Source organism: Oncorhynchus kisutch, linkage group LG7, assembly GCF_002021735.2.
Source record: "Oncorhynchus kisutch isolate 150728-3 linkage group LG7, Okis_V2, whole genome shotgun sequence".
In the NCBI taxonomy this organism is placed as follows: domain Eukaryota; kingdom Metazoa; phylum Chordata; class Actinopteri; order Salmoniformes; family Salmonidae; genus Oncorhynchus; species Oncorhynchus kisutch.
In genome coordinates this window covers 32,990,082-33,005,614 of record NC_034180.2, presented here as the reverse complement: position 1 = coordinate 33,005,614, position 15,533 = coordinate 32,990,082, and the positions used below count along the sequence as shown (strand labels likewise).

Sequence of the window (15,533 nt, the reverse complement as noted above, 5' to 3'; positions counted from 1 at the left end):
CGTTATGTTTGGAGGAAAAAGGGGGAGGCTTGCAAGCCGAAGAACACCCTCCCAACCGTGAAGCACGAGGATGGCAGCATCATGTTGTGGGGTGCTTTGCTGCAGGAGGGGCTGGTGCACTTCCCAAAATAGATTGCATCATGAGGATGGAGAATTATGTGAATATATTGAAGCAACATCTCAAGACATCAGTCAGGAAGTTAAAGCTTTGTTGCAAATGGGTCTTCCAAATGAACAATGACCCCAAGCATACTTCCAAAGTTGTGGCAAAATGGCTTAAGGACAACAAAGTCAAGGTATTGGAGAGGCCATCACAAAGCCCTGACCTCAATCCTATAGAACATTTGTGGGCAGAACTGAAAAAGAGTGCGAGCAAGGAGGCATACAACCCTGACTCCGTTACACCAGCTCTGTCAGGAGGAATGGGCCAACATTCACCCAACTTATTGTGGGAAGCTTGTGGAAGGCTACCCAAAATGTTTGACCCATGTTAAACAATTTGAAGACAATGCTACCAAATACTAATTGAGTGTATGTAAACTTCTGACCCACTGGGAATGTGATGAAAGAAATAGAAGCTGAAATAAATCATTCTCTCTACTATTATTCTGACATTTCACCTTCTTAAAATAAAGTGGTGATCCTAACTGACCTAAAACAGGTAATTTTACTAGGATTAAATGTCAGGAATTGTGAAAAACTGAGTTTAACTGTGTTTGGCTGAGGTGTAAGTAAACTTCCAACTTCAACTGTACATACCCAGTAATAATAAAATCATCATCACTGTTTTCTGTGGGCATGATCAAGACCAGCCTTTAAATGTTATCTACATGGTAAGGAAGGGTTTATAACTTCTACTGTCTGAGATGGCGCATGTCATATTAAATATGTGACATCATGTTTAATCTAGATTAGATCTAAAATAGGATAGAAATATAGGAGTACCTTGAATAACTAGTCCAATATGTTGGTATGTGAAATGCAAGTTTTGGATTGGAATAGTTCAAGAGGTAGTATTGCTGTGGCGCATCACACATACAGGTCAGGTGGACCATTGAATGCCAAGACACGTGTACTTGTATGAATATCTGCCACCAGATGAGTTACACAAAATGGACCCTGTTAATAAATGAATGAAAAAGAGTTAAGTGATCAAACCAAGCAGCTGATTTAAATGACCTCGTAGACAAATCCTCAGATGTATTTAAATTAGCTTATAGTAATGTTGTGATGTCAGGGTATGATATTGCTTCCAACTAGGATTTTTGTAATGGCATTATTAATATCACAGATCAAATAGTATGATGAATAAGGAAATTACAATTTGAAATGCTGTTCACAGTTCTAAATCACAACAAAAGCCAAGGAGAAAAGAAACTGTATTTATTTGTAATATAAATACAAAATGTATCACGTTGTGATAGCTTATACCACTGAACAAAAATATAAACTCAACATGTAACATGTTGGTCCTTTGTTTCATGAGCTGAAATAAAATATTCCAGAAATGTTCCATACGCACAAAAAGATTATTTCTCAAAAATGTTGTGCACAAATTTGTTTACATCCCTGATTAAACAGCATGAACATTACACAGGTGCCCCTTGTGTTGGGGACAATAAAAGTCCACACTAAAATGTGCTGTTTTGTCACACAACACAATGCCACCGATGTCTCAAGTTTTGAAGGAGCATGCAATTGGCATGCTGATTGCAGGAATGTCCACCAAAGTTGCTGCCAGAGAATTTAATGTTAATTTCTCTACCATAAGCCGCCTCCAACGTAGTAGAATTTGGCAGTACGTCCAACCGGCCTCACAACCACAGACCACGTGTATGGCATTGTGTGGGCGAGCGGTTTGCTGATGTCAACGTTGTGAACAGAGTGCCCTATGGTGGCGGTGGGGTAAAGGTATGGGCAGGCAGGCATAAGCTACGGCCAACGAACACGATTTTATCAATGGCAATTTGAATTCACAGAAATAGCGTGACGAGATCCTGAGGCCCATTGTGAGGCCCAATTTTTTTAAAGGTATCTGTGACCATCTGTATTCCCACTCATGTGAAATCTATAGATTAGGACCTAAATAATGTATTTCAATTGACTGATTTCCTCATCTGAGCTGTAACTCAGTCAAATATTTGAAATTGTTGCATGTTGCGTTTATATTTTTGTTCAGTATGTCAAATGATACATATAATGTACAGCGCGTATACAAATCAGAACCATATTTGAAAGTAACAATAACAGACCAACTACAATGTAAACAGTCAATATATACTGTAGGTTATGTGCATATATGACGCCTGCGCCAAAAAAAAGAAAACGGTTCAACCGGTCTGCCATCGAAGGCATAATACAAAGAAAAAATCATATAAAAACCCATCTGTGTACATAACCAGTACACATATGTATAAACAAAAATACAGCTCTGACTGTGCCTAGGGGCCTGAGAGATCTGCCATGTTGCCTTGGAACGGTGGAGTATTGCTCACCAAGCTGCATTTAGCCATTTATTCAATTCCATTTGTTTATAGTGATAGTGGCTGGGACTATGGGGCCCTTAATAACAACAACAATAACAAAACAAAACATCTAAACAATGTATTTAACTGCCAGCACAAAGTCCAATCACATTGGGTCACCTTTGTGTTTAAAGGCTCTCTGGCTCCAGGCAGGAGTGCTTAGCTGGTTCTCCTCTAAGCCAAGAACCCAGAGGTATTGAAGTGCTGCTAGCTGACCGGAGTGGAGCTTCACTGTAAACTGTAACTGTGACACTGCTGCTCTGAGTCCTGTGACATCACTTCCCCTCCAGGTGCTCCAGCAAGGGGTTGACTTCGCTTTCAGGGGTCTTGACGCTGTCTGTTCTTACGATGCACGTTGGGCGGTGGTGATTCAACATGATGATCAGCTGCTGCCGCTCATGCTTCAGCTCCTCGATCTGGGCTTTGAGGTCAGAGTTCATCACCTCTAGTCTCTCTGATTCCTGAGACATAGTGTGCATGAGGAAGGAAGGAAGGAAGGATAAGATCATTACCTATTCTTAGAAGAATGGAGATCTATACATTTCATTAAAGAATAACCTCCCTCTCACCCTTTGTAGATAGTCTGTCCTCTCCTTCTTTTTGTTTCTACAGCGTGCTGCTGCTACTTTGTTTTTCTCTCTCCTTCGTTTCCTCCTGTCCTCTTCCTCATCTCTCTACAATGAGGGGAAATGCAAACATGCTTTAAAATAGAACTTAAGGTGGAAAATGGACCCAGCAATTATGTTTCAAGTGTGGGAAACCATCAAAAAGTAGATTGTTTGTTTTAATGATAATTCTGTCCACTAGGTGATGCCCTTGGTCAACATTAAGTAGATACTGAAGTCCCTCTGTGCTCTGGGAAATAACATTGCCTATGTTTTCTACAAATTTCTGTGATGGTAAGAAAAGTCAAAACATCAAAAGAGTGAGCCGTAAACAGTAAAATTACCTGAAAGATGTCTGAATTTGAACTTCTCACAACATTTTCAAGAACTAAAACAACTTTCATTCTCACTTCTGTTTTGATGTTTAGGGGCCTCTTCCCTAGCTTGCCCAGGAAGTGCAGTGGAGAGAGCATGGACCCCAGTTCCCGGAGGTCGGCGTATTTGAGCTGGTCAGTCAGCGTGGTGGAGGGGATCCCTGCCAGGGGACCCAGGCTGGGCAGGGAGCCCGCTGTCACCAGGGGATCTGGGATTGGTCCCGGCATCATGTTAGACCCGGCTGTGACCACAGCTTATAGGGAAAGGGACAAATGGATAGGAAAATACATTGAGAAGAAAATAAACAACACATGGTTTGAGATGTACGATTCACCACCTCTGAATATTTCACAGGGATACTTGCCTGATGACTCAACCTGAATTTAATTCCGCTGCTCTACTGATCGCTACATACATTCAGTCTGAAACTACCATTCTACAAGTTGTTTGTGTGACTTGAAAATGAGGGGCGTTGTACAAAATAAAATTATCAGCGATTGGATCGTCTCTAACAAATCTAACCAGAGTATCAAAGTTGATAATGTCATCATGAAGACCAGCTCTGGCCCAATCCATTGGTTTCTGGGACCAATCATAATGGTCAGAATGTGTTCACATTCTAGGAATTGTCAAAGAGGGAGGCAAATGCAGATTCATCGTGGAGAATAAACTCCCGTTGGCTTCAGGCAATAGCTATACCAGAGTTAAAGATCTGAATACATTTTACCCCAAGCATTCACATCTCAAACCTGCTTGTGGTTTTGGTATAGAAGACAGATCATTAATTGCTCTACTTCCATTTAAGTCTGCTAAAGGGCTTGAAGGAGGCATTTCCCAGGGTGCACCTGGTCTCCCTGGCAGCCCTCTCTAATGAATTGTTGGCCTGTTACAGAGCCAGAGGCCGAGGCTGTCTCCCATTAGGACATTTTATTATTTCATCTCTTTTTTCTGGAATGTATGTATACTCCCATTTACATAGGTCTTGGCAAGGATCTATGTTTTTCTTTTTCATTCCCGAGGAGGCCAAGAGAGAAGCACATAGCCCAGCACAAAAGTAGACTCAGACACATTCCCCTTTATCCCAAGGAGACTGCAGCCAGCCCTTGCCAAGAAACACCCGTTGCCCATGTTTCCTCCATATGAGTTATTTTCTCCATATCGGGGAAGTGGAATGTGGCAACGGGTGCTCAGGACAATGTAGCCAACCCTGGTCCCCTGATAAAGGTTCTTCGTCAAACCCTTCTTCTATTTTGTCTGTCTAAATGGACACTACAATATCTACATCAACACTACATTGAGTCTTCCCTGTAAATCTGTTTTGTGTATAACTGTAGTAATATACGTTATGCAAAGACATCTGCCTTTATTCCCAGGTGAGTAGCAAGTAATTCATTTGGTAGGATGACAGATACGGTATATTACACTGTAGCTCACCTAACAGAGTCTCAAAAGTCTGTTTAAACAGAAGCATTGTACATTTGTACATCTATAACTGTTTGAGAACTCCTTTCTTGATTCTACTCATTTTTGCCTCACTCATTTATAAGCTTACATCAGCCAAATATTCAATGCAGAGGTTGGCATGAAAATCAGCAAGCGCTAAAATCAAAGAGAAGGTGCCTGGAGAGAGGTAGCCAGGGACAACAGCTTGCTACATCAACTCTCCCAAGAATATCCGAGCCAAAGAACGCTACAGACAAGACGGCTGTCTAATTTCATTTGCCCACACTCATTCACATTTCCCACCACATTATAGATGGCACGTGTGAAAATAAATACTCACTCACAACCCCACCAGGTCACCACTGGGATACAATATTAATAAAGAATCATAATAGTTTACCCATTTGCGCTGAATACACAGTATTCTCCAAAATCTCAAAAAATAAATGACTTATGGGCCCAGCAGGATAGGCAGAGTGAATGATGAGGAAAAATAAACAGAACAGAAACAGTGTTCCCTTTGTTTGAAAGCTAGCAAGAGTGTAATACAGATACCAACTACACACCAGGATATATTGATACAGGATCACCTACACTGATCTCTGACCTTACCCCCAGAAAATGTAAATACTGAAGGTTTCCTTCAATGTCTATACAGTCAGGACCTATCCTTGTACAATGTTGAGTTCCAACAAATGGGACCCAAGCAAAGTAGGCCAATAATCTTATTCTGGGCACGGTACCAAGACAAGTGATTTGAGGTTTTTGCATGTTTCCATGCAAGTGTGTAGCCTGTTTCACTCCACAATACTCCACCCCTATCTACTGTACCTGACCCCTTCCTCAACCACCTCCTAACTGCCCCAATGTGCAGCATTAAATCTACCAACAGCTGCCATTTGGCCTCCTTCTGCAGCTAATTATGTTCAACAAAGTCACTCCTAAATCATTACTACTGCACAGATACAACCCAATTTGGCTTTATAGATGAAAATCTGGTCCTCTCAGTTTACATAACATAATAAATATTGGTATGTCTCAGCAAAACCGCTGCTTTACCTTATGTGCAAAACGTGATTCCATGTTTGCTGTGTAGTGCACATTTGGATTGTACTGGACTGAAACCCTTTTTAAAATCTATAAACACAAGCAAATATCCATAAGTTTGTCTCTGCGTAAAATGAGTTACAGTTTCTCAAAACAAAAGTACTAGGCACAAAAAATATGAAAGTAGCATGTGGAACTCCTCTGGTATCATAAGACAACAGTGTTGTTATGACTTTAGTTTTGAAGCTACATGATGACAAAGACATTTGTGGTGGCTTTAGTAGGGTAACCTCCCCATAAAGATAAATAATCCACTCACATTTAAGGTGAGTGTGTTGCTTGAAGGTTTTATTTCACTTAGCCCTGCATGTTTGTAAGCTTGGACACTTAGATTTTCACTGTACCCTGCAATCATATCTGCAACCCCTGTACATGTGACTATTAAACACTCTGAATCTGAAAAACAAAGATATAAGAATGTGCTTTGTGTAAAAAATGTCAAATGAACAATATGCTAATATCTTCAGAGCACAGTATACAGTGCCTTCAGAAAGTACTCACACCCCTTGACTTTTTCTACATTTTGTTGTGTTGAAGGCTGAATTTAATATATATTAAATTGAGATTTTGTGTCACTGATCTATGCACAATACCTCATAATGTCAAAGTGTAATTATGTTTTCAGAAATGTTTACAAATTAATAAAAAATGTAAAGCAGAAATGTCCTCAGTCAATAAGCATTCAACCCTTTTGTTATGGCAAGCCTAAATAATTTGCAATAATAGTGTTTAACATTATTTCTAAATGACTACCTCATCTCTGTATCCCACACATACAATTATCTGTAAGGTCCCTCAGTTGAGCAGTGAATTTCAAGCACAAATTCGACCACTAAGACTAGGTATGTTGTCCAATGTTCGCAAAGAAGGGCACCTATTGGTAAATGGGGGAAAAAGCAGACATTGAATATACACTACAGTTCAAAAGTTTGGGGTCACTTAGACGTTTCCTTGATTTACATGAAATTAGTTGCAAAATTAGTAGGAAATAGAGTCAAGACATTGACAAGGTTATAAATAATGATTTTTAATTGAAATATTAATTGTGTCCTTCAAACTTTGCTTTTGTCAAAGAATCCTCCATTTGCAGCAATTACAGCCGTACAGACCTTTGGCATTCTAGTTGTCAATTTGTTGAGGTAATCTGAAGAGATTTCACCCCATGCTTCCTGAAGCCTCTCCCACAAGTTGGATTGGCTTGATGGGCACTTCTTACGTACCATACGGTCAAGCTGCTCCCACAACAGCTCAATAGGGTTGAGATCTGTTGACTGTGCTGGCCACTCCATTATAGACAGAATACCAGCTGACTGCTTCTTCCCTAAATAGTTATTGCATAGTTTGGAGCAGTGCTTTGGGTCATTGTCCTGTTGTAGGAGGAAATTGGCTCCAATTACACGCTGTCCACAGGGTATGGCATGGCGTTGCAAAAAATGGAGGGATAGCCTTCCTTCTTCCAGATCCCTTTTACCCTGTACAAATCTCCCACTTTACCACCACCAAAGCACCCCACAGACCATCACATTGCCTCCACCATGCTTGACAGATGGCGTCAAGCACTCCAACATTTTTCATTTTTTTCTGCGTCTCACAAATGTTCTTCTTTGTGATCTGAACACCTCACCCAACTTAGTTTTGTCTGTCCATAACACTTTTTTCCGATCTTCCTCTGTCCAGTGTCTGTGTTCTTTTGCCCATCTTAATCTTTTATTTTTATTGGCCAGTCTGAGATATGGCTTTTTCTTTGTAACTTTGCCTAGAAGGCCAGCATCCCGGAGTAGCCTCTTCACTGTAGACGTTGAGACTGGTGTTTTGCGGGTACTATTTAATGAAGCTGCCAGTTGAGGACTTGTGGGGCATCTATTTCTCAAACTAGACACTCCAATGTACTTGTCCTCTTGCTCAGTTGTGCCCCGGGGCCTCCCACTCCTCTTTATATTCTGGTTAGAGCCAGTTTGCGCTGTTCTGTGAAGGGAGTAGTATACAGCGTTGTACGAGATCTTCAGTTTCTGGGCAATTTCTCGCATGGAATAGCCTTAATTTCTCAGAACAAGAATAGATTGACGAGTTTCAGAAGAAAGTTATTTGTTTCTGGCCATTTTGAGCCTGTAATCGAACCCACAAATTCTGATGCTCCAGATACTTAACTAGTCTAAAGAAGGCCAGTTTTATTGATTCTTTAATCAGGACAACAGTTTTCATCTGTGCTAACATACTTGCAAAGGGGTTTTCTAATGATCAATTAGCCTTTTAAATTATAAACTTGGATTAGCTAACACAACATGCCATTGGAACACAGGAGTGATGGTTGCTAATAATGGACCTCTGTACGCCTATGTAGATATTCCATTAAAAAATCTGCCATTTCCAGCTACAATAGTCATTTACAACATTAACAATGTCTACACTGTATTTCTGATCAATTTGATGTTATTTTAATGGCCAATTTTTTGTTGTTGCTTTCTTTCAAAAACAAGGACATTTGTAAGTGACCCCAAACTTTTGAACGGTAGTGTAACTTTGGGCCTGGTAAAGTTATTAATTACACTTTGGATGGTGTATCAATACACTGAGTAACTACAAAGATACAAGCGTCCTTCCTAATTGAGTTGCCGGAGAGGAAGGAAACCTCGGATTTCACCATGAGGCCAATGGTGATTTTAAAACAGTTACAGAGTTTAATGGCTGTGATAGGAGAAACCTGAGGATGGATCAACAACATTGTAGTTACTCCACAATACTAACCTAAATAAGTTAAAAGAAGGAAGCCTGTACCCAAAACATGCATCCTGTTTGCAATAAGACACAAAAAGAAAAACTGCAAAAATAAATGGCAAAGAAATGAACTTTTTGTCCTGCATACAAAACGTAATGTAAATATTGTACAATCCAGGTGTGCAAAGCTCTTAGAGACTTACCCCCCAAATACTGCCAAAGGTGATTCTAGCATGTATTGACTCAGGGGTGTGAATACTTAGGTAAATTAGATATTTCTGAATTTAATTTTCAATTAATGTGCAAACATTAAAAAAAAACATATATTTAATTTAATTTATTTAGAATGTATGCTGTAGTCAATGGGCAAGAATACATTCTGAAGGCACTGTATCCTCCTGACTGATGATAAAAAATAAAAAAACGAAATATACTTCTCTGCATCTCTGCTAAAATCTGGGTAAAAGTACATTCATTAACCTAAAAGTCACTAAATTGTTGCTAAATTAAACTGTTTATTAGAAGCCATTTTTTTGGACTAGGCTACGTGATAAAACGAAGTAAGAAAAATATTTAGTGTAACATAGGCAGGCCTACAGTGTGAAATCAAATGTAAGTAACATTGTAATACTACATTGATACATTGTCAAAATTCCATCACGTTATTGTAACACTCTTGAAAGCCCGTAGTTACAAAGAAACAAGAAAAGCAAACCTCGGTTAATAATGATACACTTCTGAGTCACCATGACTCATTTTTAAAGCGGAAGTTATTCTTCAGTAAGGCATGCATGTTACGTAACTGACTTTTGCAGTGATGAAACGAAGACACTCGAGCAAATACATCTAAGACAAGTGCTAGATCAATGTTATACTACATGTTATGAAGGATGTTCTTAATAAGTCATATTCGTTCAGGACCAATAAAGTTGTAGAGAACGACTTGTTTATTGGGTTGAATAAACGTGTAGGACTGCAACCTTGCAAGCGTGCATCCTAAACAAAAGAAAAGCATTGAGTGTAAAAGTTATGTCTCACGAATAACGTTTATAATATACATACATTTTTACAGTGCAGTGCTGCCCAAACCAAAGAGAACGAAAGAACGGGATTGCACAAATGCAAGGATTGTGCACAATGATCCACTGAAAAGTTAATGGGCTGCTCTGCTCACACTGGCAACTCATCCAGCGTGGAGCCCCAGTGTAATCAATGTTTCTCGACTACGAAGCTGTCTATTACCTGACTTTGATTCCGAGTGCAACAGTTGTCCTTTCTTCTGGTCAGCTGAAGGTCGACAGTAGATTTTAAAAAGTGGAAATCGTTGCATCGGCCCGTTTAAATAGTTAGCTCTATCTGGGAGGATTTGGGAATGCGGAAATTATCAGTTATGCCAACTAGACGTTAAAGTGGGGGGAAGAAGTGGGGAAATCCTATCCGCTCCTCCCCTAGAAACCAGAAAACAAACCACCCCACTGACCCAGAGCAGAGCAGAGCAGGATAGACCATGTTGTCAGCCCACACACCTCAATTGGGATTCGCTCTTAATACCTGACAATATTGCCTTTAATAAACACAATTCTTGTTTAATTCTCTCACACTCTCACTTTCCATTCCACACACAGAAAAAGGACACACAGAGAGGAGAGAGAGACTTTTATCTACTTTTCTACAATAATTAACAAGAGGACCTACTAACAAGAGGAACATCCAAATCAAATTCAATGCGAGTTGTTTCCATAGTGAAAAAAATATAAACGCAACTTGCAACAATTTCTACGATTTTACTGAGTTACAGTTCATAGAAGGAAATCACTCAATTGAAATAAATTATTTAGGCCCTAATCTATGGATTTCACATGACTGGGCAGTGGCTCAGCCATGGGTGGGCCTGGGAGGGCAACCAATCAGAATGAGTTTTTCCCCACAAAAGGGCTTTCATTACAGACAGAAGTACTCCTCAGTATTGGTCTCATACAATCCAGCAGGTGAAGAAGCCAGATGTGGATGTCCTGGGCTAGCGTGGTTACATGTGGTCTGCGGTTGTGAGGCTGGTTGGATGTACTGCCAAATTCTCTCAAACAATGTTGGAGGCAGCTTATGGTAGAGAAATTAACATTCAATTATCTGGCAACAGCTCTTGTGGACATTCCTGCATGCTCCCTCAAAACGTGAGACATCGGTGGCATTGTGTTGTTTGACAAAACTGCTAATTTATGAGTGTCATTTAATTGTCATGATCTTGCTGTTTAATCAGCTTCTTGATATGCCACACCTGTCAGGTGGATGGAATATCTTGGCAAATGAGAAATGCTTACTAACAGGGATGTAAACTAATTTGTGCACAACATTTTAGAAAAATAAGCATTTTGTACATATGGAAAATGTCTGGGATATTTTATTTCAGCTCATGAAACAGGGGACCAACACTTTACATGTTGCATTTATATTTTTGTTCAATAGATTTTCTGGTGACCATATAATTTGTCTTATCTGAAAAAATATATACAATATTTGTTAAACTCAATGGAGTGACACTAGCTGGTATGAGTGATTTAATATTTAGTATTCAATAAAGCACCCAACATCACTTTGAATTAATATTTAATTAGAAAATGTATCAATCAGCAATCGATGCTCATTTTACTTTTTTAATTTGACAAACAAGTCAAAATTGAAGGTAAAAAAATAAATTATCATAATTTACATCTTGATAAATATAGCACTGGATCTTTTCATTGAAAACTCTAAACATTGTAACAATGAGGTCAAATCACAGTTGATGACGTTGAGGTATGTACCTACCGAACATGAATGTTTACTTGAACTATAACACAACATTCATAGCTATTGATATACTATTCCCATTGAAGCACAAAACCGTACAGTCAATTCCACAATACAGCATAGATCTAGTACCAGATCAAACATATATGAAATATCACAATTATTTGGAATTCCTCTGCATGCGTTTAAAACCAGAACATACTTAATCCCTATCAGTAAAGTGTATAGCCATGCTTTTAGCTATATCAATTGTATCTGGAAGAAGTTTATACTGGCTTAGTCAAAAACATTTGTGTTGAAACAAGTGCTGAAACCACAGAAAGTCTCTGATAGCCTATCACAGTCAGGAAAACCAACTAAAGTGATAAACCAATCAACTCCCTATGCTTACATTATAAGGCCAACAGGGTTGGAGAGTTGAGGATATCAACAGATTCAGCCTTGCCCCCTCCACTTTTGCGACCGTCAAACCCCACTCCAAAGGAGTCAAGATCAGGACAGGAGAATGTGAAAACGGACAGGTAGCTGCTACATGTGGGGGTGGAGGTCACAACAGGAGTGCTCAAGGGCTCTAGGTCATTAGACACAGATTTGTACAGGGTTTCCCAGTCCGTAACCCCAAAAGAGCCACTCAGGTCAATATCTGGGACAGAGTGGGCAGTCTCTGTGGGGACTTCCTCCTCCATGCTGGGCAGCAGATTGTCCAGGAGACCCTCCTTCATGTCCAAAGAGGGCTCAAGGTCGCAGATGTTCACTTCAATACTGGCACAGAGTAGGATGTTGGAGTTTCCAGAGATGGCTGTGGACGTGTCATTGAGGATGTCCATGTCCTGGAGCGAGGGGGCTTCCTGAGCACTGTCCTCAGGGAGTTTACCCCCCTCCGGGCTGGGGGGGAGGTCTGGAGACCGACTGGGCTCCTGGAAGATGGAATCCAATTCTTCTGTAATTTGGCACACAGGTTTATGAGTAGCGAGGACAAATTCCAGCCTCTCTTTCTCTTTGAGGAGGTTGGCTATCTCTGTCTGCAGAGCTGCTTTGTCTTCCTCCAGTTGATCAGTCTCCTTCGAAAATATCCCCAAAAAATAACACAGGAAATCTAAATCATAACCATGGATTACTGTTTAAAATGATGGTACTGTGATTAACCTGATTTCTAAGGGTTAACTTACAGTTTGCAGTGAATCAGTGAGTTCCCTCCGTCTGTTGCGACATTTGGCTGCAGCCATTTTATTTCTCTCTCTCCTCACCCTCTTCTTCTCTTCTTCCTCTGGAGATAACTGTGGGGTTCAGAGAAAAACACTTGCACCTTGAAGAATCAGTCCATTTCATCTCCTAATATCATACATTCCATTGCCAAATCCCCTTCTGGAGTGTAGCAAAAGCATCTTTCTCTGCAATGCGTCTAAAAATAGACCATTGTTGCAGACTCGCTGTGACCTGAATACAAATGGACTGCCTGAGCTCAGCACACAGTCAAATACACTGCTTTTGGAGAGCATGCATTGCTGCTGCTGCTGCACTGTTAATATTGATTTAGATGTTTACACGAGTTAATGTTTTTTGTTTGATTTGCAATCAGAAAAGTGCTCTAACCTGCTCGGTTTTCCCCTTTCTGCCAGTGTTTTTTCCCCTGCTGTCGCCCGCTTTGGGTGTTGACTGGAGAGTGCTCTTTGCTTCATTGGTTTGTTTGCTACTCAGAGATGGGGAGAGAGACGTTATAATGGTCGGCTGGACCATCCATAGCAAATCCGGGGTTGTGGAAATTGCAGTCACTGTTGGAACAAATGGAGTGGCTGGTATATCCATGTCTGGGCAGAGCTCCTGCAAAGTGATACAAGTTCATTTACCACTGGTGATTTAAAAAAAATCACAATTAGCTTAATTATTTTACTGCAAAATGTGTCATTAAACACATTTTATTCTAATAACAGAGACATAAGGCAATTACCACATTTGGATTGGGGATGTCTGTGACTCTATGCTGTATTGTCATGGCATGTACTATGTATGGGTTCTCTTAAAATATATCTAGCCATCTAAAAATAGTCTCCCCTGGATCGATATTTGACTTTATCACTGTTACTGACGTCAACACTGACGCAGAGATGTTGTGGAGGCTCCTGAATGGATTTATTTTTCTCAATGAACTGCTGCATCGACATGCTACATATTTGGTCTGAGGACGTGTAAATCATAATATACACAATTTTCATCCTCTCTCACTGTGGGGTGTTACATTTTCAATATCTCACACTTCTGGAATAGGAAGGAGGGTATTTATCATATTCATTGGAATAATATGGTAGAATAATTTACCCACCCAGCATTTTCAACAAATACATCAATATCAATGATTTCCTATTAATATTTCACATACATTAATGTTAATAGAGATTAACACTGATAAATGATGAAAGTCAACCATATTTAAATTAATAATCGTTGACATCGTTGCGTCTGAATATTATACATCATTGCATCACAGGCATCACCACTTGATTGATTCATACCTGTGCATTACTCTCTGATGGCGAAGCTGAGGAGCTGGAGATAGAGTCGTCTTGTGTCTTCTGATAGTACGTCAGGGTGTCCCCAACAGGAGATTCGGTGCTACAGCGAGACATTGAATCGAAGTCAGGGTTGAGAAACATGTCTTAAAAAATCCTTAGGTAACAGAATATTCACCCTTCTCGTCAAATTGATTTTTTCAGCAGCTTCTATTCCAGGTTTATACCTGGTAACTGATAGACTTGTGTGCAAGCCCCTCCTTTTATATTCTGACAGACTTTTATGAATGAACGGAGGCTGTACCATCTCTATGGAGGGGAGCCACTGGACAATGAAACACACATTTAGCATATTTTAGATAAACATTTGCCAAATACTCAATATCATCGCCGAGTTGCTCATTATTGTCATTTACCCCCAGGTAATTATATTGCATTTTTTTCAAATGTATTTATTCAACAATTACCAGAGGAAAGTGTCATGTGTAGCATGCCCATTCATACATTCATACAGACGGACTGTGCTATTTCTTTGGTGCAAATAACAGGACACTTCAATTTCCCTATAATGCAGTTGTCTCTATATGTTTTACAGCTCACCATACATGACATTTGGCATACACAATAGGCTTCCCACTTATAATTACTTTAAAAAATGCCTATATGTTTTATTATAGGATAATTACAGGCCGCTAAATCTAAAGCATTCTAAGAACTGACAAATCTGGTTGGTAAGTCATATACAGTTGAAGTCAGAAGTTTACATACACCTTAGCCAAATACATTTCAACTCAGTTTTTCACAATTCCTGACATTTAATCCTTGTAAAAATTCCTTGTCTTAGGTCAGTTAGGATCAGCACTTTATTTTAAGAATGTGAAATGTCGGAATAATAGTAGAGAGAATGATTTATTTCAGCTTTTATTTCTTTCATCACATTCCCAGTGGGTCAGAAGTTTACATACACTCAATTAGTATTATGTAGCATTGCGTTTAAAATGTTTAACTTGGGTCAAACGTTTCGGGGAGCCTTCCACGAGCTTCCCACAATAAATTGGGTGAATTTTGGCCCATTCCTCCTGACAGAGCTGGTGTAACTGAATCAGGTTGGTAGGCCTCCTTGCTCGCACATGCTTTTTCAGTTCTGCCCACAAATGTTCTATATGATTGAGGTCAGGGCTTTGTGATGGCCACTCCAATACCTTGACTTTGTTGTCCTTAAGCCATTGTGCCACAACTTTGGTGGGATACTTGAGGTCATTGTCCATTAGGAAGACCCATTTGCTACCAAGATTTAACTTCCTGACTGGTGTCTTGAGATGCTGCTTCAATATATCCACATAATTTCCCACCCTCATGATGCCATCTATTTTGTGAAGTGCACCAGAATGGTGTTCTTTGGCTTGCAAGTCTCCCCCTTTTATCTCCAAACGTAACCACGGTCATTATGGCCAAACAGTTCTATTTTT

At 39.8% G+C, this 15,533-nt stretch overlaps 2 protein-coding genes across 2 annotated transcripts; both read right to left on the bottom strand.

The window, feature by feature from the left end:
• Positions 1–1,366: 1,366 nt before the first annotated feature.
• On the bottom strand, positions 1,367–10,217 carry LOC109893940 (jun dimerization protein 2). The gene is made up of 4 exons (XM_020487143.2): positions 10,013–10,217; positions 3,541–3,758; positions 3,095–3,199; positions 1,367–2,986 (listed from the first exon to the last, which is right to left on the bottom strand). The coding sequence occupies exons 1-4, from the start codon at positions 10,098–10,100 to the stop codon at positions 2,801–2,803; spliced, it is 597 nt and encodes a 198-aa protein (XP_020342732.1). The 5' UTR covers positions 10,101–10,217; the 3' UTR covers positions 1,367–2,800.
• A 933-nt stretch (positions 10,218–11,150) lies between these two features.
• Positions 11,151–14,322, bottom strand: LOC109893938 (proto-oncogene c-Fos). Its single transcript, XM_020487140.2, has 4 exons — positions 14,068–14,322; positions 13,151–13,378; positions 12,727–12,834; positions 11,151–12,618 (listed from the first exon to the last, which is right to left on the bottom strand). Exons 1-4 carry the CDS (start codon positions 14,206–14,208, stop codon positions 11,950–11,952), a joined length of 1,146 nt encoding a protein of 381 aa, XP_020342729.1. The 5' UTR covers positions 14,209–14,322; the 3' UTR covers positions 11,151–11,949.
• Between the last annotated feature and the right edge of the window lie 1,211 nt (positions 14,323–15,533).

Excerpts from the sequence above, each read along its gene's own strand:
- LOC109893940 (XM_020487143.2), bottom strand. The coding sequence starts at position 10,100 with ATGCAACGATTTCCACTTTTTAAAATCTACTGTCGACCTTCAGCTGAC. Across the intron at positions 3,759-10,012 it reads GCACTCGGAATCAAAGTCAG|CTGTGGTCACAGCCGGGTCT; the intron begins GTAATAGACAGC and ends TTTCCCTATAAG. Across the intron at positions 2,987-3,094 it reads GGACAGACTATCTACAAAGG|GAATCAGAGAGACTAGAGGT; the intron begins GTGAGAGGGAGG and ends ACTATGTCTCAG.
- LOC109893938 (XM_020487140.2), bottom strand. The coding sequence starts at position 14,208 with ATGTTTCTCAACCCTGACTTCGATTCAATGTCTCGCTGTAGCACCGAA. Across the intron at positions 12,835-13,150 it reads GAAAGGGGAAAACCGAGCAG|TTATCTCCAGAGGAAGAAGA; the intron begins GTTAGAGCACTT and ends TGAACCCCACAG. Across the intron at positions 12,619-12,726 it reads TCACTGATTCACTGCAAACT|GAGACTGATCAACTGGAGGA; the intron begins GTAAGTTAACCC and ends ATATTTTCGAAG.